The sequence below is a fragment of the Varroa destructor genome, unplaced genomic scaffold (assembly GCF_002443255.2).
Source record: "Varroa destructor unplaced genomic scaffold, Vdes_3.0 BEIS01000007.1, whole genome shotgun sequence".
Lineage (NCBI taxonomy): Eukaryota > Metazoa > Arthropoda > Arachnida > Mesostigmata > Varroidae > Varroa > Varroa destructor.
In genome coordinates this window covers 29,752,376-29,779,691 of record NW_019211460.1, presented here as the reverse complement: position 1 = coordinate 29,779,691, position 27,316 = coordinate 29,752,376, and the positions used below count along the sequence as shown (strand labels likewise).

General features: G+C 41.1%; 2 protein-coding genes across 16 annotated transcripts in view; both read right to left on the bottom strand.

The window, feature by feature from the left end:
* Positions 1-9,303: 9,303 nt before the first annotated feature.
* On the bottom strand, positions 9,304-16,117 carry LOC111254466 (uncharacterized). The gene has a single exon (XM_086975190.1). It carries the CDS (start codon positions 12,435-12,437, stop codon positions 11,727-11,729), a length of 711 nt encoding a protein of 236 aa, XP_086831316.1. The 5' UTR covers positions 12,438-16,117; the 3' UTR covers positions 9,304-11,726.
* Positions 9,304-27,316, bottom strand: part of LOC111254465 (beta-TrCP-like) — a 30,777-nt gene continuing 12,764 nt past the window's right edge. For 5 of the 15 annotated variants that reach the window (XM_022815337.2, XM_022815336.2, XM_086975187.1 and 2 more), the window contains 5 exons: positions 20,950-27,160; positions 19,520-19,700; positions 16,748-17,322; positions 16,124-16,277; positions 9,304-10,570 (listed from right to left, as the gene is read on the bottom strand). In XM_022815337.2, coding sequence (XP_022671072.1) covers positions 26,858-27,160 — 303 coding nt within the window. In that variant the 3' untranslated portion in view covers positions 9,304-10,570; positions 16,124-16,277; positions 16,748-17,322; positions 19,520-19,700; positions 20,950-26,857. Of the gene's footprint in view, positions 10,571-16,123; positions 16,278-16,743; positions 17,323-19,519; positions 19,701-20,160; positions 20,211-20,949; positions 27,161-27,316 lie in introns of all 15 variants that reach the window. The other 10 variants (XM_086975178.1, XM_086975179.1, XM_086975183.1 and 7 more) reach the window with 10 other exon arrangements.

Below are 27,316 nucleotides of genomic sequence, written 5' to 3'. Positions count from 1 at the left end.
ACTTGGACAACGCACCAATATCGATGTCAGCCCGTCCTACTAATCTGTCTATCGGTGCGACATGAGCCAGGCCCTAAGGGTTAGCGGGCCACAGTTGTATGACTATTACAATTTCCCTCTTAGACAACAGAAAAGCAATAGCAGCAGCAGCAGCAACATCGGGCTTTCGGCGATATCGTGTTAGACTCGCTAATCCACCGAGTTTTTCGTTGAGGAGTTCGCTTTCTTGGCGAAAACAACTGACAGGCACGACTGAAAGATGTGGAAAAAGGGAACTCGGCGATAACGGAGAACAGCTCTATTTGCCGGGGGCTAGAAACTGAAAATGGAAACGGTTTGTAGTTTGAAATGAAACAATTTCAAGTCGGCACGGTATGGAGACGCAGAATCATATGATCTAGAAACGAATGAAGTGAACAAAGGTCGAAAAAATCTCCCTTCAGCGAACGACGGAGGAGACTCATAAATAACAAAGAGCAGTATTGATATTCCCGTCCGCTTCAGACATAACAAATATTCAAGGGTCAATATAGCAAATGACTGATCCATCAGCAAATATTTTGCATAAAGTTTGCCATCATTTCCTTTGACGCGTAGGATAATATTTTCGCTGGGTTAGCATGTGGGTCCAATATTACGATGTGAAATTAATAAATAATATGGTCTGTATTGAAATGTTGCTCACATCTACAAATTATTAATATAACATATCGCGCATATCCTGGCTCTAGGTAAACACGTTGGCTATAGTTCATAGCCAGCGCTTCTCCAACTCAAACTTCACCTTTCATAGGTGCCTAAGATATACCCAACTCTGACCAACTTGTTTATACCGTCTTTGCACTCGAAATCGAGAGATCAGACGTGTGTCGCTCTGCTGTCAAACGATTAGTAACGTTCTATAAATCACTGCAAACAGAGGTTAATACTATGGCGTATATCTACGATAATAGAAAATAAACAAATATCTAATTCTGATCAATAGATAGTGTTGTTATTCACGCTGATTGGAGAACAATGGGTCCACGTAGATTTCGACTGCGACTATGCTACCATTTGCGCCCACCGCGATAGTATTCGAACGCAACCCAAGGCAGGACACAGACTGTTGTACCTGTATTCCGTACCCCATGTCAACAATAATAGACGCGAAGTGGCATAAAAATATATTCTATTTCTTTAGCAATACAAATGTATTAACATGAACATCGCCATTTTAGGGCAATGTAGATACCCTTTTGTTGAACGTAAAATTTTTTTCATCTAGTAAAAGGAAACTTTCGTTTGACTCTGACATGCAGAATACCGCCAGACATACAATATCCGCCTGCTATAATGGATATTCTTTTATGCTTTCACGTTAATATCAAGGTAATGCCAAAATATCATCAGTAAAGCTTCACTAAACAGAAGTGTAGAAGGACAATGAACGGGCATCACTGAACAACGCTACAACGTTTAGTTCTATGACATGCACAATCGAAATCTGTCACGTAAAACAAGATCGAAACGCACTCGAGCAACGGCAGCATCATGGTGCTTTCAATTAAATTGTGTGCCTTAGTTTTCACATAATAAGCAGCGATTACGAGATTATACCGCGTGAAGGCTCAATCTGGCTGGCTGACTGACTGACATGTTGCTGAGCGCCGTGCCTCGTAGGCGCATCTCGCTAGGCGTTAAGGCAAGGCTCTATACGGCCGAGATAGAAAAAATCAGTATATATGCGTAAATTTCTATAGTGGCTTCATACAATCCGGTCTGCGTTGCTGCTTCGTTCGATATTACAAGAGATGCCACACTTTCTCTTGGCGTTACCTACTTAGTGATTTTAGATTTTGAGCTGGGCCAATTGTCGTTTTTTCAGTAATCCAAATTGATCCAGGGCAAATTAATGTTTTGGTATATACATCATATAAAGCAACTACTATTATATTGTCACTGACGATGTTCTACAAGGAAGGAGGTCAGCCTTGACTTTATTTAGACACTGTGTTTATTGATAGCGTCACTGATGCGATCGCGGTTAATTAACTAATTCCTGATGTTTAATCAGACAGTTGTTCAGAATGTACTAGACTATCGTTCTACTGTGGACAACAGTGAGAAGCCAACGCTTTCTTCGTTAGTTGTGGCTTCGCGTCCACGCAGTAACTTATAAATAAAGATACAAGATACAATAAAGATGCTCCAGAGACAACTTATGAAGATGAGCTTTCAAAGGTCACTTCTAAACATGACAAGGACAATGGTACGAGTATTTTCAACCTTAAATATTATTTTGGTGCGTTCCTAGAAACTTGACTATTACAACAAACTTTCGTACTTATTAAAATTGTTTATCGTACAAAAAAACATATATGATGAACAGTTTGACTCAACTGTCGACTATGTGGATGTGTATATGTGACTACATGTGTGCGTGAGCAAAATTTGATGACTTGCATTGGTCTAAAGAAGAGGGCAAATCATAAAAACCCTCTATCGAAACCGACCAAAAATATCAGTAGACTAAGGTTGCTATTGGGCTCGCTGGGGCATATCCTTCCGGTCTCGTTTAAACAAATTTACATATGCCAATTATTCTTAATGAAAAGCCGATTTCTCAGACATATGTGCAACTCTAGCAGCTGCAACCCCAGTCCAGTGTCCGCACATACACGTTTCTTAGTATTTGCAACTGTTGATGGAGCTTCTCGCAATAAGAATTGGGTAACGAATCGGAATCGCTGGTACTTAGTGCTCCGTCAGCAGCCGACGAAGGGCATGCTGTCATACAACGTTTATTTTATGTTGAGAAACTGAACTAGCAGAGGATACAGGGTGAGTTCCGCTGTACGTCCGTCCAGCAGTAACTTAAAAAGACAAGAGAGGTTCTGAAGTTCGACGTTGAATACTAACTTGCCACGCGAAATTCAACGGACTTTTGACGTTTTTTCACTGCTATGAGGGCCCAAGTCCCATCGGAGGATATCGATATGATTCAGCTATTACTGTGTGAACCTAACTGTTAAGCAACATCTAACGCATATGTCGTTATAAAAGAATTGATCTCGTTTTTTTCTATTGTATTATGATTTCCTATACTTAAAACAAGGAAAATATTGATAATCGTTGTTAATCTGTTTAGGAGAACTCTCAGATGGGACATCTAAAATGACTAGAACGGATCTTTTCCTACTTAGTTTCGTTACGATAACACTAACAGATATATTTTGTAGCTGAAGAAATTCGTTGTATTGCACAATATAGAATCACAAATGCTTTGGTTTTATGAACTCCAGGTGAAATGTTCGTAGCTCTGCTTTAAAAAAATATGTATATAACTCATTTTTAGCGGCAATGTAATTTTTGTAATTTTTTCCTGATTTATGTATAAGGCATTTCCCATGCCCACGAAATACGAATTTGTTCAATAACGAAGAAGGTCATTTATGCCCAGCTCCGTTCATTAGTCACCTAATTGTAATCAGAATTATTCCGGAGATACGTTTGCAAGTTCTCACAATAAACCGGAAAAGAGAAGATTCGAATTGAGCGCGTAATCCGGTAAAAAGCGTTACGCCGAGGAAAAACAGTCCTTACATATGAGATCATATAGAATTTAGTTTTAGATAAACCAATTTCTCTCGAATTATAGGTTTCACTGGTTCATTAATGAATCTCTAATCTACCAGTTCAGATTGCTAAAGAGTTCAAAAATAAAAAAGACGAGGTCCATTTCATCCTATAAAAATCGTAATACTTCATGGGTACCAAGAAGAAGTACCAACAACAGTAACAGCACGCCGATGCTATATCGACACTATAGCAGAGCGAAATTTATGGATACGTTCTATCATTTATAGATTTGTAGCAGACAAACATGGTGGGCAGTACTTAGATACTTAAAACATAAATTATTCTAAGATCAAATGAGAAATATAGAAAAATAAGGCATGTGTCTGCTTGCGAAGGAAACACGTTATCTAATACGGCGTATTGCAGTTGTATAACCCATATACGTTAAATGCCCTGAGAAATTATATACATGAGTACTGATGAAGCATAGGATATGTATAGAGAGGTATAACGTGACCATCTCTCGACGAAATGTACGAACTCGTATTGCGACAGATAGAAAATGTAAACGGCAGGTTCTTAGCACACGAATATTTAGATTATCGAAATTAGGTTTAACAGCTTATAGACTAATGGATATAATTTGCATTTATATGTGTCCCCAGGAAAAGTAGATTTGGTAGATGATAAAACCTATACTCCTAGATATATTTGACCCAATCTAAAATTCGTGCTGTCAGAAAAAGTCTCGCTTCAAAGCAAGCATGTTAGTATTATATGACGCTAATATTTTGTGGCAGAAGCTTGATTACGCAAAAGTTTGTTTGTTTGACACACAAAATAAGTGCGTTTATGAGTCAAAATATCCTTTAAAGGAACTGCTGCAGTATCGACTTCGAAGCTTAGGAACTTGTGGGACCACGACGAAGATCATCTAAAGAGGGCGTGCTTGCCCTGTTTTTCACAGATCCTTGAAAACTACTGTGAAGAACCGTAACGGTGTAGTTGAATAACAACGCCTTGGAACGACTTGCGATTTTGTTTCTTTCAAACCGTTGCAGTCCCGGCTTAAGCATTTCGACTATTACAATAATCGGAACTTATTTGAATTACTCTAAAAAACCCTGTCTAAAGAACACCTTCCTTGAACGTTCTGTGAGCTAAGTTTTTGACGAACAAAATAGCTCTTTCTCGTACTGCATAGATGACAAGTTTGTCGTCACTTTTGCGCTAGAAATTTACCATTCACTCGTAGTATTTATGCATGTTATTCTTTTTGGAGACGGCATTGTGTTGTTTAAATCTCGCACCAAACCTAAGCACACGCACAATCTGCCTGGCAGAGAATTGTGGTTTAGGGTCATTCTAGGGTCTGTATAACCGTTACGTAACTGGTTAGCTTTGCTAAGATTTTACGCGAACTGCAAAAAGACATAATTATAACTCGACACCACAACAACATCACAGAAACAACTGGCAAAAGAGAATGGAACATTATTACTCGTCAACAACGATTACGACGTAATTCTGCGCTAGTTCTTTGGTTTCACTTAGATTTATCTTACTTTTAATGGGATAAGAAAGGATACCACTTTTCCAAACGTTGCACTAAACTGATATTGCGGCATAAGCACATTTACATTGAAAGAAAATTTAGGCTAACAACAAAATGCTGTTTTTAGCACGCTATCCTATTTATTATGTTGTCCTTACACGGACAACCTGGAGCCATATCGATTAGCCTTACCGTTTGAAATAAAGCGGAATTTAAAATTAGATATTTAGATAAGGATAGTAATAACTAAAAGCTTGCAATCTGCTAAAAGTCCTTATTGCTTCCACGACATTGCTTCTATATATTCAACTTAACTAAAATTAACTAGTTAATAAACGCTCAAAAATAGGCATATATTGCATCCGTCTCCGACTTCTTATTTCGTTAGCAAAGGTAAAAAAACTACATACTTATACAGATGCAGGCAGACAAAATCGTGGATCCGTTCTATAATTAACAGTAAGGACATGTCGCGAATAGTTTTTTTCTACCTAAATCCCGTGAACAGCAGAAAAAGACATTTGAACGCTGTGCTCACTAGCTGATAGGGAGCGAGCTTTGTATACATATGTTGAATCAATTTTATTTGGTAGTCTGCAGGACTGTTTGGTATATGCGTAAGCGATTAGAATCACGCGGCAGCGCTTCTGTTCCAGACCCACTTGTTAACTCAGTGCATAGGGTAACCTAGCCTAACCTATCGTCTAGGCCAGCGCGAGCGAGGTTGGCTAACTTCGTTCGATTGGCTGACGCATGGCCGGCCGATATCGATACAGAAAAGGCTACAGCCAACAAGTAAGTGGTGCCTTCTAGATCGGTCCGGTAATTTTTCCTATTGTTTTAGATCAAGCAATGTTGTATAGATGTGGCGATTGCACCAGTAGTAACGGCATTTATTGTACTAACGGTATTCTGCGACGTTGTTGGCAGGTCATAGTCAGTCGAGAGTTAACGTAAACGATAGGCACTGTCAAGGCGTGAGTACTTGGGGAGTGCCTGGATTTGAGTGTGATCCATTCTCATTGCACGTGTTATGACAACGGACATATACGTCAAGCGGTAGTATAATAACGAACGAAAAGAAGGACTGTCTTGCTCAAAAATCAACCATATTTTCAAGGTATGATATTCTTTATCATAAACAGGTTATATGTCATCTTATTGCTTTCACTATTAATCGTCATTTTATTTGTCCCTGATACTGCTTGCCCCTGCACTATTAACCGCAGATGAAGTCATTTCTGTTGTTGTTCCTAAAATATTTGTACTAAACTATGTGTTCTTCGCTCATTCGGATGAGAACCATTGGGCTGCCTCTATGAAAGCTAGCGGACATGCTCTCCTTATCTATTCCGTCACCGTATTTCAGCGAAATTAGCTGTTAGCCATTGCATTTTAGTTTTATTTGGTTGTACCGCTTTTTGATGCTTCATAACTTTCTGTCAAGTGACAAATTGTTTATTCGTTTTGACAAACTGTGGCAATGCTTTGAACAAAAATGATCATTACGGACGGAAAGCTTCGTTATAAATATCTCTACACAATGAAACAACGAGTAATCTAGTAGCGTTAAGAAATGAGATTCCATAACGTAATGCACAGCTTTAATTTACCGTTTGAAACGAAGTAAGCATTAGTTGACAGTTGCTACTTTTTCGAAGACAGAAGACTTAATCTTACTTCGAAGAAGGATTGAAGAACAAAAACACAGCAGCAACAGCGATAGGAACAACAACAGCTTGATTCGAATGAGAGCCAAAGGTAGAATTAAGAAAAAAAAAACACGCACAGGAACAACAGGGAGCGATTGTTACATGGAAGCGCTTCTACCTATTTCTGAAAATTGATAAGCCATTTCTGACCTATCAGTATGACCGTCAAATAGAGGCAAATGCCCTCCAGCAGTTCGGCGACACGACGATACCACCACGCACCACAGCATAACTGATTCCTCTACATGCTATTTTTAGCCCCCCGAAATCTCTACCTGAAACGTCATAATAAGATATAATGAGAAGATTCTCGAGAACGAACCGGCCGAGGGATGGGTGTTAGCTTTCTGTGAAAGGCGGAGAAGGGGCATTTTTTAAGAATTCTTCGTTTAAATGAACTGCCATCACAGTTTGCCCTTCGTCCCAATTTCTTCATTTGGCTGCTGCTATGAAATAATAGCACTACACTAACAGATACGTTATCTTGTCTGTTTTACATGACTATACACGTACTCCTTGTTCGTTATTGCTATCATTGCTGTTGAACGTAACGGTGACGTTCGGGCAGGTGTCTGTCAGCGTGCTCGTTATAATGGCATATTGTTATGATACATGACTCGACTGGCTCGTGCTGATCGATGTGCTAGTTGACAGCTCCATAGTTCCGCGTTATGCTGTTTTTATCTTTAGCAATCACCAAGTCAATCAACAAAGAGCCGCGATTCTGTAAGGACTATGTTCGCATGTACACATTACAGATTGTTACGGACTACAATGCACTACCATCTACCACATTCTGGCGTAAATACGGCAACACCAGCGTACATGCGTAATTAGCTATCCATCCATTTGAATTGTGGATGTCGCAGCATCAAAACACTTCTCCAGAGGCATCCTGAATAAATTGATTAGCTTATGCAGTTTGGATTCGATAGAAGGACTACTATTGTTTCTTCTAGCCGACTTTCTAACGCGGCGGTAGCAACAGCAAGAAACCATCCATGATAAAATGTTGATGCATTAAAGTGGAAAAGCATGAACATCAACTGAATCCGCCTGGTTTGTCAAGTCTATCTATGCTATTAACAGTGGCACTCTGGCAGAGAACGGATGTTTGTTTTTGTTGCAGTTTAAATATTGTCGAAACTCGGAAAATGTCCTTAGTCTGACTGGTTAGAATTAAACCTATAAGTCGCAGAGGATAGAATCGATTATGCCGTCCTTGTGGTCTAACTACTGAACCTTACGTCAATAGTAAGATTGCTTGACTAGATCTTATACTATTGTAATAATGCAAGATCAACTAGACGAAAGAAAACAGTTTGGGCCTGGACTGCTAATTATAGGCGTGTCCGACAAGAATAGAATTCTGTAGAGTTATTTTAAAAAAATATAACATTTTCAAACCTAGAACTAAACTGCATGCATATGCAGGCATAACAAGTGTAAAAGCAACCAACGCCTAAGTTTGTAATTGGTATCAATGCTTGTGCCTACGAAACATGCTTGCTTACCCAATCAAGCGACACTCTATTCGATTTTCCTTGCTGCATATGGCCTACTTTGACGACAAACTCTGCCCACTGCATGCAGCCGCGTCACTCTATCATATCGCTGCTATTCTAATAAATTATTTTACCCTGTTGGTTCATGCATCGTCATAGTATCATTTCTATCACAAATGTTGAGCACCGCTTGATTGGCATAATACCAAAACTATTTCACCTACTTCACGAACGCGTGTAAACCGAGTTGGCTGTGCCTATTGCTATAATAGTATGTTGAATTCCCTACACTTGTAGCCACTGGAACATGAATATCATTATGCACCGAACTCAAGATTTTGTTGCGTACGAACAAACAAGTTGTTATTACTATTATCATCTAGAGCTGCTTTCATCTAAAATCTACAAACTTCACTGGTATAACCCATAAAGTATTTTGATTAAAAACTGCTTTAAACGACCTGTATCATTTGTCTATTTCACAACAAAGGCCTGCGGACGTTAACTAAGCATTTCAAGACAACAGTGACCTTCAGTGACTCTTCACTTCAACTCTCTATGCATTAAGATACATAAATGATAATGACAAAATTGTTCGTAAGAACGCTACTGCTTCTAAAATACAACAATCAAAGACCTATTTACTCGAGAAATTTATTAAGGTTACTCGGATGTTAACAAATGCTGTGAATACAATGGCTATGGCATTAGATCATGCTGAAAACACAATAAATTCTCTTATTATCAACAGCCTAGCAGCCCTCTAGCCCGATGGCTACACAGATCTATATATATATATATATATATATACATCTATATATATACATATATATGTAGATAGAGTGAGAGAAAATGTATTACTATATCTATTATCCTTTCTAAGCTAGCCCATATCGAATTTAAACCCATTGCTTGTACTACTATAAAACGCATATAGTTTTTATAATGAAACAAATAAAAACAAACAAAGTCTTTGGTCATTTAACAGCTTTCGCATGCGCTTCGTTTTATTGGTTACAACCATAAACATCGCAGGTAACCTTCAGCGACTTCAATAACTTAGTGTTGCCTTACCGACATAATAATAATAGTAATTCTTACTGTGTTTACACACGCCGCGCCTCCAGCATGGGGACAATGCTTGTGTTTCATTTCTTGTTATTTAAATAGAACCAATAATACGTTTCCTATCAGATTTTTAACCCAGAAAAGGCTAAATCGTGCGTAAGCGTGCTCTGAATATTTTGACTAAATAAAGCATTGAAAGTTGAATTGGAAGTTGCGTAATGACACCAGAAATCAATCATTTTAAAGCACAACTTAACTAATTCGTTTCATTAAAAAAGATTATTAAGCTTAATCTGACTATGCAACGCAACCTAATTTCGGAGTTACCACTACATCGCATCTTGTTTTGATTTCAAGATTGGATAAATTCACATAACGGAACCGCACTTTAGTTCGATTTCGTCCAGTGAAACAGCATTGCGGAGTCGAAAAGTAAAGCAAAAGCTCAATCGTTCCACTATTACCATCGCCATGATAAACATCGTCATTGAACGCAAAAATAAAACGAGCATTTCCCTGTACTGAGAAAACGCGCCAAATTTGAAAATTATTTTCTAAATTGATTTGAGATGCTGAAACTGGAGGGTGGCCAATGAGCTTTCGTCGGGCAGACCAGTTACGATTCTTTATCTTTAAATGATTACAATAATGTTGTGATGTTTTATATTGTCACTGCATATTGTCATTCCATATTGTCACTTCTGTTCACATACCTGCTCCGCTTCTGACAGCATGAGAAATCTCCTTGTTTTCTTTCTCCCTACCATTATTTCTCGCTATTATATTGTTTTTCCATTCTGTCATCGCTTCCACTGAAATCTACGTCAGCTTCACCAGTCCCCTATTGATGGCCACCCAACCAAGCTAATTTGCGCCTTCGCGTACTCCATTTCTGCGAAACAGATTGATGCCAGCAGATGACGCCGTCTCAATCCACCCTCTCCCTTTCCTGGTTTCTAAAGTTTACTACTCTTCGCCGTCATGATCATCATCATTATAGGCATCATTCATTTCGTTTTCGATGATTTTTCGCATTCATCTGCAAGCAATTCCGCTCCTATCGAACACCAGACACTCCATTACTGCCTGAGTTTTCATTGCTGTCCCTTTCACTAGACGTTTCTGGCCGAGTTGCGCATACTCCACTCCACGACTGCACGTTTTCCGACCTACATCACTCACAACACACACGAATTCACTAGCGCTTATCAATCTCTTCCACTTAACTTCACTCGGAGTCGAATAGTGGTTCAGGATATAGAGCATACTACTGCCTGTGTACTTAACTCATTTGTCTACAGTTTGCGTCTTTTCACTGCATTCATTATTATCGTAATGATTATTAGATTTATCACACTGTCATCTCTCAATATCATCACCCGTTGCGCATACCTTCTTACTAATAATGCTCTGCTGAATAGTGTTTCAATGTCCTCGTTAGCAATTTAAGAAATGGCCTAAGATGTCCATGTCCATTTACTTGAGTGCGTGTGAATGTGACTGGATCTGGTATGTGTATGCGTGTGCGCACGTGTTTTTTGTTTTTATGATTAATGTTTTTCTGGCTCCGACCTAGTGATCATAGTGACGCTGACAAATGTTTATGAGATAATTTCATTTTCCGCTTGTTACCCATTTATTAGATTTTATCTAATTTTTTTTCCTATATTCCTTCATCTACCGCTAAACGGCACGATGAGATGTTTATCGATAGAATTAGAACTGTTTGGCTGTATGTGTTCTCTCTTTCTCATTTATTGTTTCATTAATGTATATTATCTATTGGCTGGTTAGCTTTACAATATAAGTTTTCATGGGAGTTGTCCGAGACAGCTTCGGGTATTCAACTAAAAATTGCGACAATACTTGTACACGTCTTCCTTGCCTACGTACACATAATTTTTGTCCGTTTTCTACCCTTGTTGAGTTGCATCTCTTTCATTGCCTTTAACATTTACTCGTTCCTGAATTCAAACGGAATTGTTTGTTGCTAATTTTTTCTTGCCTGTTATTTTGTTTTTTTTTCAATACTCTCAATATAAATTCGTTGTTGTTGTTGTTGTTGTTGTTGTCATATTCCCACATGATTTGATTTCGTAGTCGCTTTCTACTTTTCATTTATCCTTCTTTCGCTCTTCCTTGCATCCTTCTTCTCCTCTCCCTTTATTTCTAAATTGCTTAATTACTTAGTTTTTCGTAATAGTAATAATGGAACTAATAATAAAATTGATTGACAATTTGTTTTTTTCTTATCTCATATGTACACAATGAATGAATTGGTAAACATTTTTTATATTGGTTCCTAAATGTGTGTTCGTTAGCCCACTAAGTGGCGGCACATGCGGCTGCCGTCGTTAAGAAGCTCGCGGGTCCTGATGATGTTGGAGGGTTCGAATCACAGCTGGCACAACTCTCAACGGATGAGGGGGTTCGCGCGAGAACAGCGGCTTTGTTGCCCGCCTTTGTCTGGGGTTCACGCAACCGTCTAACCGCTTCTTGAATCAAAGTGCCTCGCCGTAGTAGAGCCTGAAGCAGCTCGTATGGATCCTCCTGACCAGCGGATCGACCTGGTCTAGCGCCTCCACCGCCACGCGATGAATGCCCGGATCCGCGAATGGTTCCGCTAGCTGTTGTTGATGCGCCGCACGCACAGCCAAAACGAATTGTATCGGGTCGACGATTCTCGCGGGACGGTACGCTGTACGGCGACACTCGACGGGACGCGCGTCCGCCATTAGTGAACGTTGCTCCCGACCCACAGGTGCAGCCCGTGCCGCCAGTCCGACTTGTCAATTGTACAGAGACGATTGGTGATTTGGCCGCCTTAAGCTTGAGGTTTTCACGAATTGCGCAAACCAGCTCATCCATAACCAACGGCGAACTGTGGCCGGCCGAGCCCAAAGTCTGCAAAGGCAACGGACTTTGAGTATGGTTGTGGCTAACGGCCTGCATCGAGAGCGGATTGTGGCCGTTTAGGTCACTAATATCTTTGAGCTTCATATCGACCACCATTCGTGAACTGCAAAATTTGAACATGTCCAAACAGGACTGACACCCGAGAACAAACCGTTCCGATTCTCTATCGATGATAACAGTACGCACCCTATATCACACGAGCGATTCTCCACAGCGCAAAAGTACGACCAGTTGTTACGCTCACAAAAGCTTTTACACGCTCACAGCAAAATATCTACATGGAAAAGTTGTGTTTTTTTCCATAAATCCAAACGATACTGGCGCCAGCTGTTGTCAATTCCACCGCCGTTGCTCAAGTAGCTGCCAACGAAAGAAAATTGACGACAACAACAACAACAACTGTTGTTCCGTTACAGTGTGTAACCTGTATTCGTCGATGCGTTCAAGTCGATTCTGCCCGGGTTTGCCAATCAAACACAGATGATTACGCTGTGGATAGTAAGAGGGGAACCGCTCGAATTGTTTTGCGTTGATATTGAGTTTTGGCTGTGTACCAAGCAGAACAGATGCTGTGCTAGGCGAAACAGATACTCTGGTACTCCACCTCCAGTGGAAATCATTCGAATGCTATTGACTAAGCCTTAGGAATATCAATACAATTCAGTTACACATAGTCACAGGGAGGTTGACGATCGCACAGTTCGGTCTTTCTCACACAGACATCTCTATTGAAGATCAGATACGACGACCAATATAAGAACAATACTGAGAATATCCTAACGAAAAGATAACGGCCCTTCAGTGCCGCCACAGATGTCCTGGCTAGGCTGGTTCTATTGGTTTTGTCGCTATTTCAGATGTATATTCTGTCCGTAAAGGACACCGATGTGGACGGCAGGCTTATTTACGTGTTGGTTTTAGACAGTGCTGTTGACGGGGTTAAACTGTCGTACTAGCATCAATAGTCAACCATTAAGTAATCACCAACCTCACGATACGTTCAGCAACAGCTAGTAGGAATCCAGATTGCGTGTAGTTAGATAATAGTGGACGATATCTTTGTACACACCATCATCAGCGCACACATCAACGCGTACGCTCAAATATCTACGTAACGTCGTATTATCCAATTGGTTATCCTTTCGTTAGATGTCGATAATGCGTTGAAATATCCGTAAGTGGTTCACTCAATCATACACAAGCACAAATACTACAAAGTAAAGCATTAAATGGTTAAATCCACGGTTAGATGGCAGAACGCTGCAGCTAAATAGTTCGAAGTAAAGGACTGCCCTTCAATTCTCACTTGTATTGCGTTCCGCTGACCGATTGTGTTCGTCCTGTGTTAAAGTAAACACTTGGCCTGATTGTTCTTGGCCAGATTAAAGTCAACTGACATAATGTGTCGTATGTAGGTCTCAGCTATGTAACTATTAACAACGGCTGTCCACTGCTGGCTGGCTTGCTTACGATCACCTCCCGTCGTTGTTGTACCCACAGGCGACGCGATCTCCCGTTCGCCAGGCTTCACAGTTTGTAAATATCAGCCTAGCCGCCCCGGCGCAACGATACACCGATGGTCATAGCGGCCGCGCTACAGCAATAGTTCGTCATCGTATACTATGTGCGCTCTTCACTCTACTTGGCCAGACAACACAGTCATCCGCGCTACCGCCATTGGCCGCAGCAGCGAATGCGCCAGTGACGGCGGTAACAACATCACCAGCTACTGTTAACTGCAATAAAAATGTTGCCGGCGCCACAGAGCGGACGTCGTCGAATCCCCTTGCTCTTTCTTGATCGCCAGAGTAAAACAGTATTTGTGCTGTGAAAGCGACTCACTGCTGCTGGCGGTGTTTGGCGCTTGGCGCCTCTCCATCTCCACGCGTGCCTTCTCCTTCAGTTCGTTTCCCGCTCGCGCCGCATGTTGCGCATGTGCGGTTAGTGCGCGTGATGAACTAGATCCCTATAGAATTGAGATTATCTGCGTCAGAGATGCGGGCTGTGGTGGAAAGGTTGCTGGGTCTCGAAACGTGTTGTCGTCCGCGATTTGCTGGTGGTCGCGTCATGTTGAATAGCGCGGAACGCACCTTTCAAAACAATAACAACAACATCCGCAGAATCGGCCTGACCGGGTCGAGACATCAAGCGGCTCGGCTTCTACCAATAGCGGATGGCAACAGCCAGCTGGAGCCGCATTTCTCTGCCGACGTTTCTATGTTGTATGAGTGTCCCTGTGAGTGTGCATGTGTGTGTGTGTCTGTCTGGTAAGTGTGGCTGGGCATGCGTGTGTGATGTCTGTGTCTTCGCGGGCGCACGTGTGTGTGTCTCTGAGAGGGTCTTTGGGTCGCGTGTGTTAGCAGTTTAACTGTCCATGCGCCTCTATGAATGTGTAGGGCCAGCCGTAGCAGCAGCGGTACAACAACGACAAGAGGCAAATGCCCGCGATTCGCGGAGCAGATGACGTCACGGAGGCCAACACGATGAGCAATTGGCGATTGGCTCGTGTAGTGAACAGTGAATTGCAGCGCGAAAAAGGAAAACAATGACGGCGCTCACTTGTAGAACAACAACTGAGCTACGATGAAGTCTACAGAAAGTCACCGCGGCACTACTGACGGCCGCCGTGTTGTTGTTCAAGGGGGACCAGTTGCTGGTCAACCGCCACACTATACTGAATAGACAAGAGAAGGACATCGCGCATAAATGCTGCTATTTCGCTTTGCAATAACTAACTGTTTTTTATGCGGCGCCAAAAAGTAGGTTTTTACACTTCTCGCGGTGGAGTTGTTTTGACTGGAGACTCTTGTCAGTGGGTTTGGCGCTGGCGCCCGATTAGCGGCGGCACAGACATTGACAGAGTAATTGGCTTCTGGTGCTGCCGCAACTCGGCACGCCAATTACCCAAAAATAAATAACATGACCATTTGCAGTGTGATAAGAATTGCATTCCGCAACAAAGAAATGAACTCTGCAGTAATAAAAGGAAAGCGCTTTCAATGCGCTCATTACTGATACAAACAAAGTTGCAAAAGCTGAACAGTGTTTTAAATCCTTTTACGTCCAGTATCGCCGTCAGGCATACTTTTATCAGGCAAATGTGGCGGCCTTAGCCAGTAGGCGCAAACCCACAATAGCGGATAAAACAGCGACATAGATAGCAAATGGTCTTGTGTACTACTAGTTAGATACGAGCCTGTGTGCCTGAGGGTAAGTATGGTGAGTAATCTCCTAGATATGGGTGTATGAGGTTGGGACAGAAGCAAAACGACAAATTATTGGGGCGAATAAGCTTGTCAGAGGAAAGTTCTATTTTATATACATATGTGCAGTATAATTTCCTGAATGTAAACCTGACAGAGCAAAGTTCGTTACTAGCAATGTTAAGTGAGACAATACTTTCAGAAAGGCACTCGAGCTTTCTAGGTTGCCAAAGCGAAACTTATTGAGATTAACATTTGTCGAAAATTTATTGTAAAGAACCGCTTGAAATCAGTACAGTGTCACAGAATACGCTTCCATCGTTAATGGTAAATACTTATGTGGTAATATCATCCATCTTCCTGTAGTGTAATAAATGCATTTTTTTATTCACTTAAATTGTAAGGTGTGCGACTAAATTGACCTATTTTGAAGTAGCACATGACAAACAACCTCAAGACGACCAAATCATTGATGATGGATATAAGAAAAATCAGAGATTGAGATTTTTAATTTGTTGTAATTAATTGTAATTAATTGTTCTTTCTATAGCAAAATTCAGACGGCTGTGTCATTAAATGCTTTGTTTTTAGGAGGTTAAAAACCTTTAAAATGCCTAACGTCAACCAGACTTTACTGCCAAGGTGTTCCTTTGTTTTTGTGAAGCATCAGCTGGTAAACCTTCGTATCCTTGGGCCTTGGTTCGGTAGTGATTCTACAATCATTTCACGTTCGACCGTACACGTTCGCACAACCTGTCTTGGAAAATAAAAAAAAAAAACAAGATGCTAAATCAGATAACTCCACACGGAGAATAGTTTCACAGTGAGAGTTGAGTGCTTTGTAATTATCTTATTGTATATACTGCAATTAACGGTGAGAGAGCCAACTTATGACAAACTAATTTTACTGAATTTGGGTAAGTCGGGTCTGTTGTCGCCCTTTCGCTGCCGTTGATCTTGCCAATAACGTTCTGAAGTGTCTCGCCTCGTTGGCTGGCCAATCTGCTCTGCTGATTAACAGGAAAAATTCTTCTAAATACGGCTTTATTAGCACGCTGCAAGGCAAATTAGCATGCAATAGCACGCAGTTCTTCCGATGAAGTTAGTAAATACTTAAATAATATTAATAATAGAATATTTAACGGTTAATGGCCGCTGCGTCTCACATCTACCATGATCTTGATAAAAAGACGACCTGCGCATTAATGTGCACCTAAACAGACCTACTGAATTTCGTGTCGACGCAGTGATTCTTTCTCGAGAAGCCAAAATTGCCCGCCAGGTTCATAAGCGTCCACTAGTGGCCCGAATTCACCTGCTTCTATACCAGTCATTATTAGCATATTACGTCGTTGCTGACGGCCGCCTATAAGTGGTAGCTCTAGTGCAGTCGTGTCATTGCTATATCAATAGGAGTCTGGCTGTGGTAGCACTGATAGCATCAGTAGTAGAATATGAAATCCGAGCGTAGAAGTAGATAGTGTCCATCGGAATACGCGGCGTTAACCGTCAGTGGCCCGAGACCTGCTGATGGTGGTGTTGCTGCTACAGCCGGAACGTCGCGGCCGCTGCTGATGAATCGGCGCTTTTGCGGAGTTACGAGATCGAATCCCACTTGACTGTCCGCTAACATTACGAGGAATGGGCTCACAAACAGGCCGGGCGCAGCGAGCTATCATGGCAAGGTCGAGGCTGCTGCTACTGCTGTCAACAAAGTAATGTCTATTTTGCAACGAAGCACCCATCCGTAAGCAACAGTCTCTGACGGCCGGTTTGTGGTCTGTGGTCTCTGCCGTCTGCAACTGCAAACAACGGCCAATGAACAGAATAATGAGAGGGATTATGGAGCAATAGATCTCCGACCGTTCTGTTGTACTAGCTGCAGCAGGTTTAGATAAGCACTATAGACGACTCCAGCGGGCTGCCGGCGTCCATGGCGGCGATTTGTACTGGAAAACTACGTTGATAGAGATGGCTTGTGGCAGAATTGTTGCGTCAATACTGGGCTAGTTCTACCAGCTGCCTCTTTATGTGGCGAAAATTGTTTTTACTGGTAAAGATGAGGCAATACGCGGTCAGTAACAACAACTCTGTTGTTGTAAAACGATGGCGTCAGACAGCCAGTTATGAATGAATGAAAATCTATTTGTAACAGAAGTAACGGCGTTCACCAGACCACGTGGTGCTTATTCGTAGTGCGGTGGACTTCAGACGGCTACCTTCTTCAAGCGTGAGACTCTAACTGAATTGTCTTTACCAGATTCGAACCCAGACTACCACAAGTTCCTAAACTCATGAGGCAAACACGTCTCTCACTGCTCTGTCACGGGCACACAGTGGCGCTCAACCGGCGCTTGCTATCTCGAGAGCGACTGCCAACGAAATCGGAAAAAATTTGTCGTTGTTTTTTTGCTGTTTGTCCAACGCCGTTGCTGTTTACTATCGAGCAAATGAATTCGATTCACCACCTCATTATCGCGTCCAAGACTCGGGCAGATGATTAGTACCGGCAATGGACTTGGAGTTTGTTCAGATAACTTCTTTGATTGACAGAAACGTTCGTCTCGGGCGTACCTCGATATTTTAAAATTAAGAATAATCGCCTTTTGGCTTTTACGAATTTTTTGAAAGTAAGATATTTCTAGAACGTGTTCTTATTTTACGGTCATTGCGTAATATATTTTGAGTATTTTTTTCTGAATTGTCGATAGTGTCGATCGTTAACAGGAGCACAATACCGTTTTTATGAATAAAGAAGTAATCTGCGATTAATATTGATACTTGATATCATTAAATACTACCGCTAGACATTACGACCCAACAAGGCCAAAAGTTCGTAAGAGCTGAATAAGTTGAATAATTCGGTCCAAAGCAGAATCTTCCGAGTTCAAAACCAACTATTATTCGACTCTAATCATGGAAAATACGACTTTAAATTAAAACGCACGGGTTTTTGGGCGGTGTTTTATCGATAGTTAGTAGTAGTTACAAATGATTTCAGTAGTACCTTTTTTAACAGTCAATTCAGTCACATTTCTCTTAGCCAAATGATCTCTAGAGAACAAAAAAAAACGAATTTATGTGTAACGGTTTCATTCACTGATCGTTTTCTCACAGAGGCCATGCTATACGTGCCATTTTAATCATTAGGGATCGCTATCCAAAAGGATTGAAAATCTCGACATTTGTCAGCTTTCCGGACTTTTTTTTCAGCAATACGAACATTGGAAAAGCAAAGCGTACTAAGTGCTTCCGTCACAGTCAACAATAAAGAGAATTTCTGCAAATACATCAGTCGAACACGTGGTAGTCCCGGTTCGAATCCGGGCATCGACAGCCTTCGTTTCGTGCCAGCGAGAGCCGCTCATCTACTTGGCGTAATCATACCCCATATACATTTTTGCCTCTGTTCAGATCTGAGGTTGCAGATAAGACATACTTAAACTCACGGCCACAGCTAAGTACCCCCTCGCAACAGCTCTATGGCTCGCCGAGCGTTTTCGTTTGAATGTTATTCTAGGTTGTTTAGAAGCGAGTAACAGTAAAACACATTCGTAACGTCGACTCAAGTGAATCGTTGCTAGCCGTTCGTAAACAAACTTATACGCGAAGCACCGACACCTTATCATTGCATTGCATGTATACAACTACGATTTGTGTCCTAACGCACTAAAAGTTCTAGATCTTCGACTTTAATAAACAATGCCATCGCCGCGTAGTCCGCGGCAGAGCTTCAAGACAATATTTACAAAAAGTTCGCCTCTGCTGCCTATCGACATAGTTAATCAGATCAGTCATAACATTATTTTATCGATACCATTGGCCAGGTAATAAACATCTTTTTCAATGAAACATATGTTTCATCACTGCGCAGATAAAACAGATGGCCTTTTTTGTAGCTGCCGCACCGATTGCGTCATTAAACGCTTTGTTCTCGAATGTTATTGCAACCGATTGGAGAGAGAATCTACGTAGCAGGTCGCGGCGGTTGGCTTTTACCTGCATACGAAGGGAAAGGGCAACGCAAAGAGCCCATCGTTCGACTAAAACAGCTTCGAAGTCATTCGAGATTGTACCACACAATGTTGTTTCCAGTGGATGCGTGGCGTACAGCTGCGTCGCCTGTCAGATGATCTGAACTGTAACGAAACCGCACGAACGCCCTGTAATCCGGGGTATGCTGAAATGGCAAGAAAAATATTGTGCAGTTTGAAAAGGGTTACCCTCGCTCGAACTGCGCCGAACCAATAATCTCGTGCTCAGCCTAGACTTTCGTTCTGAGTTACGCGCTTAGGTTCAGGAATATACGATGGATAATACTAGTTGCGTCATCTGTGGTAGCAAAGAAGAAACGTACAAGGCACTAGCTCGAAAGAAGCCAGACTTTTTACATTCTGAATTTTTCTATTAAAAAAAAAGGGGCTTATCAACGTGGTGGCATTGCATTGAAGTACAGTCGATTGATCTCCATATAACATTGCTGGTGCTGATATACCAATTATATTATATTGTCTTTAATTATGTGGTAAGAACATTCCATAAAAGCGATCGAAACTTGCACAGAGTATTTCAGTGCCACAAGCACAACAACAGCAGAACTCTAGGTTTGCCCACATACTTTATAAGTTGCTATTACTTACCTCGGATGAGCAGACGCTTCAGTTCTGGGCGCATTTTTCGGCCGTGCTATCTTAGTATCGAAATATAGATATTTGAAATCTGTGAGCCATAAATTACCGTCGCATGATTTCGACCGGTATAGGGAACTCGTCCAGTAGACAAATGTTACAAGCGAAAAACATGCAGGAACAATTACGTACATTTATCTGCCAGTGTTTGTTCTTATCTCCAATGCAATCAACCGAGGGATGATATCGCGCATTTGATTTGCAACTAATTAGTATTTTAGTTCGTTTGATATGGCTTCCGAACCATTGCTCAAATATGAGCATTACTTGTCGTTAGACAAACCAGAAGTAAAATTTGCTTACATTCCCAATTTGCGGTTTTCACAGTAATTGCCTTGCTTAGTGTTTTGATTTTCTTATTACCATCTTGGTAATGTCAAAATTGAATTCACATTTAGGAACAACACGTCTAATAGCTATTCAAGAGCTCGCCATACAACGATTATGGCGTTTCCAATTAAGTGTGTGCGCAAGTCTAACAATCACAGGATTTTCAGAGCGAGCCCTTCAAACATTCGCCTCGCGCGCCTTGTACAATAGCGCAAGGACATTTAACACACTAGCACTTGTACTAGCATTTATGACGATGTGGCTTTTTCGCGAATTAAGTGAGGAATGACAGTCTCACGGTAAGAAAACGATGTTTTGAAGTTTTGAAATGCAGCTTGGTTGTAATATGTGTTGCATCTATCAAAGGGAAAATAAAGCTGAAAAACATAGGAGCTAATTCTGGATACGTACATGATGGCCCAGACGTACAAGGTCTCCCTAGTAAAAATCCGGTGTACCAAAATCTTTATAGCACTTGGAACAATTTATGCTAAGAATAGTGTATACACAGCACGATGTATGCCTTTTGACCCGCCTCGAGTGAATCAGAAGCAAAAAGATCACCGTGATGACTGGCAACTTGCTTATTAAGGTATACCTCGTGTCGAAGGCTACTTTCAGCCTCGACCATCTAACTGCTGTTACGATGGCTTCAGCGAATGTCAAACTAAACGCCCTCCTCCCCTGTGACGAACTAGATCTCATACCGATGAAGCCACAATCACAGTTGCCACTGCGTGCTAAGGTGTACCTGAATATATTCCATCTGGTAGATAGTGACATCGGATTCCTTCTGGCAGCCCAAACCGCCGTGCCCATTGACATGCTGAAAAAGGGATCCCCATCCAATCAAAGCCAGATAAGTATGAAAGTGAAACTGTGTTTCCCGCAGCTTTGGACAATAAAGCCAACATCTGTGTAATTCACCTACCAGCAGCTAATGTGGATATTTAAGAGAAGGCAAGAATTGGGGTCAAAGAGACTCTCGCACGATAATAGAATAGGAATAATAGGAGCATTTTTTTATATATACATAATGTATTACTGAGCCCGCAATTTATTTATACTTAATAAATATCGACTTTAATGAATTGGTAAGGTAAATACAACATAAAAAAGTATAAAATAAAGTTTGCAAATTATTTTGGATCGTTTTCAAAGTCTAGTATTGATTTTTAAAACAATTTGATATCCACGCTTATCTATTGACGGACAGGTAAGTGACAGTTGCTAATTGTGTCAACGACACTGTAAACCTAGGCAATACATGAGCAATTTTAAAAATAGCAGAAGGATAGATGTATGCGCGTATTATACCTGCAACAAAATAAAAGGACTATAATTCGAAACACGCTGCAAAAATCAACCCTACTGTAAACCCAGCATTGTCAAGAATACACCAAACTTCCACGTATAATCGGTGAGCTGAGATTTGGGATCAATATAAAATATAGTACTTCCTATTTAAAATTGTACCAAATTGTGTTATAATTCTTCTTCGGCGCTAACATTGATGACAGTATAGACTAGAAGATTATTATTCAAAGCTAGGCGCTCTGTGCATATTAACTTTTATATGCGCTATTTATATGCGCTTTTTTAAAGCGCTTTTTCCTGCTGTTGTTATTATGGACTATTGTAAAAATCTAACTTTACTCGAAAACTCGTTTGGTTACTCCTATAAATAAAAGCATTCGTCACCGTCACCGCAATGCTCACTGTTTATGCTATTAAAATTTTTATATTCAACGCGTTCTTGAAATCATCATGTCATTTTTGACTTCGTTAAGGTGTACCTTGCATTTCAGTCAATACCTAGTTAGAAATCAACACACGAACACGTCAGAGTTGCAAAGCAATGAAATATTTTTCTTATTCAATTAATTTGTTGTTGGTATTGTTCTCATTTTATTTTTGTCTTGTTATAACACATAGTCTTTACAAAGATATCCTAAAGCGGCGGCTTTGTCTAGGCGAACCTCCAACGTTTGATTCCTTCCCATGCCCATATTGGAAAACGGAAAGAATAGTTCGAAAGAAAAGTTGGTTTAGCTTTAAAGATCCGCCTTTTGACGCTCTTCTTGTTATACTTATTTTATATTTGCAAGCTGCAGTTTATACAAGGACGGCAGGGCCGCACGAGGTCAGCGGCAGCTCCAGCATTTAGGTTTTACCGCTTAGCCTCTCGACACCTGATTTGCTCACCATCACCACCTATAAACTATAGAACGCCAAGGTACCAATGAAAGGCAGCTGGCCAAGCAGTGAACTGCCATGCTTAACTTACCCCCGATTTTAGCTTATCTTGAGAAAGCAGCTACTCGGTCGATTCTGATGCCGCATATTTAATTTGACAACGTCGTTGTCCCACTACTCAGTGACAGTACAAAGACAAGGTGATAATGCGTTATTTTAGCTACACCTGCCTGTCGGTGTCGGCAGACTATTCGTAACCCTATTATTCGGTGGACGCAGAGCTAAAGGTATCGGGCGCAACTCGCGAGTCGCAATCGTCGTTCTCGTGCTAGAAGTGTTTTGTTTTTCGCTTTGGTGACTCGCTACTTAACGACGGTATGTATATGCGGGCGTCTACCTCTATATCGCTCTGTTAAATTGATCGTGTTATACAAAGGAATTATCACATTCTCAATAACTTTCTTTCCCTATCGGTTTCGTCTACTTTTCCTCTTCTCCCTCTTTACGTTTCACTCTGTCTATCCATCAGTCCAGTAGCTACATTATCCTGTTTTACTTACCTTGTTTCGCCTATCCCTAATAATGGCTTATCCAGCCGTTCTTCTTGAAACACTATCAGACGTGGTCGTCCGTCAAACGTTATATTATACGTGTTTGTGTGAATATCACCGCTTCTGGGATAGGTTACCATGTCGCGCCATCACTACCGTAATTGCTAATGAATGAAATGCGCACTTTCTTCTGTTACTTATTTTCTTATGATGATTATTAATCATTATGGTCGTGATGAAAACCGACTATCCAGGCTGATTGCGTTGCCTAAAACACGCTGTGCTGATGGCCGGCGATCTATCCCCTTATATGCTGCTCGTTTCTCTCTGTCTGTATCTCTAGAAAATAGAAGAACCATCTAACGGCGATTGCTGTGCTTAACGCTAACTCCATAATGGATACTCGAACACTCTAGACAAACTTGAACTCAACCCAATTAAAGATCTGCCAGGCATTATCTTCAAAGAACAAATCGACGACCTTGCTCTTCCCACATCACAGCCATCATATATCTGCTGCCACAGGCAATTGTCTTTGCCGTGCGTGCCTATGTTACCTTCGATGATTTTGTCTTCCAACACATGCCGGACGCATACAGAGTGGTTGTTATTAATTTGTTTCAGCTTAATCGTAACTTTAATTCTTTTACGGCCACGTTCTGTTGTAAATCTATCCAGGATAATCGATTGCGTTGGAACCGTAAGTTTTCTGCCCTGTTTTTTTCGCTTAATACCCCGTCACATATCCCGTGAGAAATCGTCTGATAGACAGTGATAATGGAGTGGTGTAAACACCGGCTGTTTGCTTAACATAAAAAAGAAAAAAGAAAAAGATGGAAAAACGAGTCGTTATCACTTAGGACTATACCGTGTTCAGTGATCGTCGTTGTTAATATATACTAATCTCATTATAAAATGGAGATCCACAAGGTTCCAAGGGAAGAAAGAGTAACTAGTAAATAATAATCGTATGTTTGTAGCTTCGTCACGTCCATTACAAACTTCTTCGCCATTACTATTTACGTCTTAATATTTTTTCTTTTTTCTTAATATTTTCTGTTTTTCATCTTTAGAAGTCTTCTTGGACTTCACATATGTGTTATTCTCTGTCGTTTTCCGGATGAGCAAGATTTCTGCGTCGCCGGCAAACACAGTTAGCCAGGAACTTTGCCTTTCTGTTGTTGCTTTCTCTCGCTCTCTTTTTCAAGTAAATATATATAGGTACATATAAAAAAAATATGTAGAGGAAAAAAGAAAAGTGTATATATATACTTAATGACTACTTTCGTTAAATATGCATCGCTGCTTCTACATATGCACTTTTATACATGTTTTCTGCTCAAGTGCTCATATATATCTATAGGCTGGGGATTATCGTTCATCATCTAGTTTTCCTCCTCCTAGGCAGTTATAACTTCCCATATCACTTTACTCACTAGCTTTATATTAGTATAACTTCTGCTTAACCCTGGTATGTTGATCTGGCCCGCTTAGAACCATTTCTACTCATAAATTCAAATAAATGTAGATGCATAACCACGCGACAATGTGAAAATGCGAAAAGCCGCTCTACATACTTTCAGCAAGGATTTCGTTGGAGTTCAACAAAGAAAGGTATTTGCGGATGTAATTCAAGCATCCTTATTACGATCGTTATCAGCGTAAAATTAGAAAATTCAAGTTTGTTTCTCAGATAAATCTAAGCCCCTTTTGAGTTCTTACATTGCCTCACGTACTCCGTCAACGTCTATACGACATACGACGTATTTTTACTTCATTTCAAGTGTCATGTTCCCTTCCCGTAATCGCTAGTGCGTTTGTTTTTCTCCGTTTTCGTTTGCCCTTACGCTTTGCTTCCATATTTATTCGTATTGATTTTCACTACGATTACCTCTATATACGACAACTGTCCACCACCGAACTGCCAGTGGGACGTGGCCGTGTATTTACTATGATCGTAACTATTTTCCGTTTTTTCTTTACCCGATTTGACGATCACTTACACGAATATCAGATTTTCCTTATAACATGCCATGTTTCGTTATCGTCGTTATTGCCATGAGGGTGTTCTACGTCGATGACACAGGTATAACTATTCAGCCCATTATTATGTTACTCTCTAACAATTTATAGATGTGAACGATATCATACTGTTGTTAGTGGGTTTGCTTATCACTGTATGGTGTTTTTGTGTTAACATCATATATCCATGTCTTGTTTCTTTACACCTCTGCCCTAACATTAACCGAATTTATTCGAAACACTTCGCAGCTCGACCTTTTAATAAGATTGCACAGTGATATGAAGATTCGTCACAAAGGACACGGCCACGTCGATGGTTTACTTCCATAACATACTACATTTCCTGTTGCCCTCAAGGTGCTTCGTGCAAGAAAATATTTTGTTCTTATAGTATACGATCAGCAGCTCCGTTCAACCACTGTGTACTCTATCAATTGTACAGAGGTATGTGTGTTAAGCAAACAAAATCGATTCGACAGCCAGTGAAGAGAGCCAGTGATTAGAAGAGGCAGCAGAAATGGATCGAGGCAGAGATCAATTCCGACTCTGTCTAGGTGATCGACAGCCAACATGGCTGGACTTCAAATATATGTATATTATTCTATATGCGTGTATGTCTATTAAATACATCTGTTATTCTACTGCTATATATACATATATTGGCCAAAACCAGTGTACGGCCTATCTATTTAACACATACACATTCATATAATCACGCGCGAAAAACAACTTTGCCGTGACTGATGTTTATCCCATTTTGCCCGTAACCCTTAGCACATCTGTGTGTCCGTTTTTTTCGTATTATGTTTTCGGCTGCGTCAGATTTGTTGGACTTGCTGTCCCCAGATCCAGTCTCTGGTAGGGTTAACGCCACCCAGTTGGCTATCTACTACCCCGTCAATATCTGCCGCCATGCCTTTGGATCCTATTGATGGTTAGGCGAATCCGCTTACGCCAAAGACGTCGCGACTGGTAATAACACCGTTAAAGATCAATAGGTCGGATCAAACCCCAGATAAAACCAGAAAAATGTTCGTTCTCGAAAACAGATTTTTCGTTTTGCTTGGTACCTCCTTTCTTTCCTAAAGAGCACAGGCGCGCGTCCGGTTGTGTTGATTGTTTAGATATACTGATTCATAGTGTCTTCCCATTTAATCGGTATGTTGTTAGACAACCGAACAGCTAGCAACAACAATTTCAAATTTGAGGCCAAAGCTGGCGGTTAGACATTTTCTTGCGACTTTCGTACGGCGATGTTGCGTGACTAGGTCAAGACGGTCCAGCTGGATTGGAGAATGTTGGTACGTGGGCGGCTATTATGACACGTAATATCTTGATACCTTTCGGCCAAAACAGGTTAACGGAAGGAGGGAAAATTATGACAAATCCATGTGGACGCAACTGTTCATCGTCTTCGACGTAGTCGTCTAGTCGTCATTTGTCTTCGTCTTGCCCATTTCACACTTTGCTTAATTGTTATTGCGTCAGCAAGCACGCTTCAGATTGTGCCAATCCAGGCATCCACTTTAATAGTTGATCAGGTTTGTCGTTCAATCACGGACAGCTTTCCCGACTGGCGCGGGAAATGGGAAGTTTCTTCGGGGCGAATCAGGGTTCGATTCATTGTCAGAAGAGCCTCCACCCCCGCCAACTGCGCCAGGAGCAGCCGGATTTGCCATCGACGGTCCTGCTCCACCAGGGGCTCCGCCCTGAGTAGCCTGCGGTGCAAGCGGAGACCCGGGCGGCGGTTGATCAACATTGAGGAAGTCCCAGATAAGGATGGAGTCGTCGTGTGATGAAGAAACGATCTGGAACTCATCGAACTGCAGTCGGAAAACCCGACCAGTGTGTTCCTGTAGAAACGACAGACAACCCAGGCCGGCCGCGAAAGCCAGTTCTGTTAGTTTGGTTAGAGTGGAATCTCTCAATTTAGAAGTTAGTTTTGACGCGATTTAATTATTTAAAGTGACGACAAAATAATTTACAGGCAATCTCAAAAAGCTTAAACG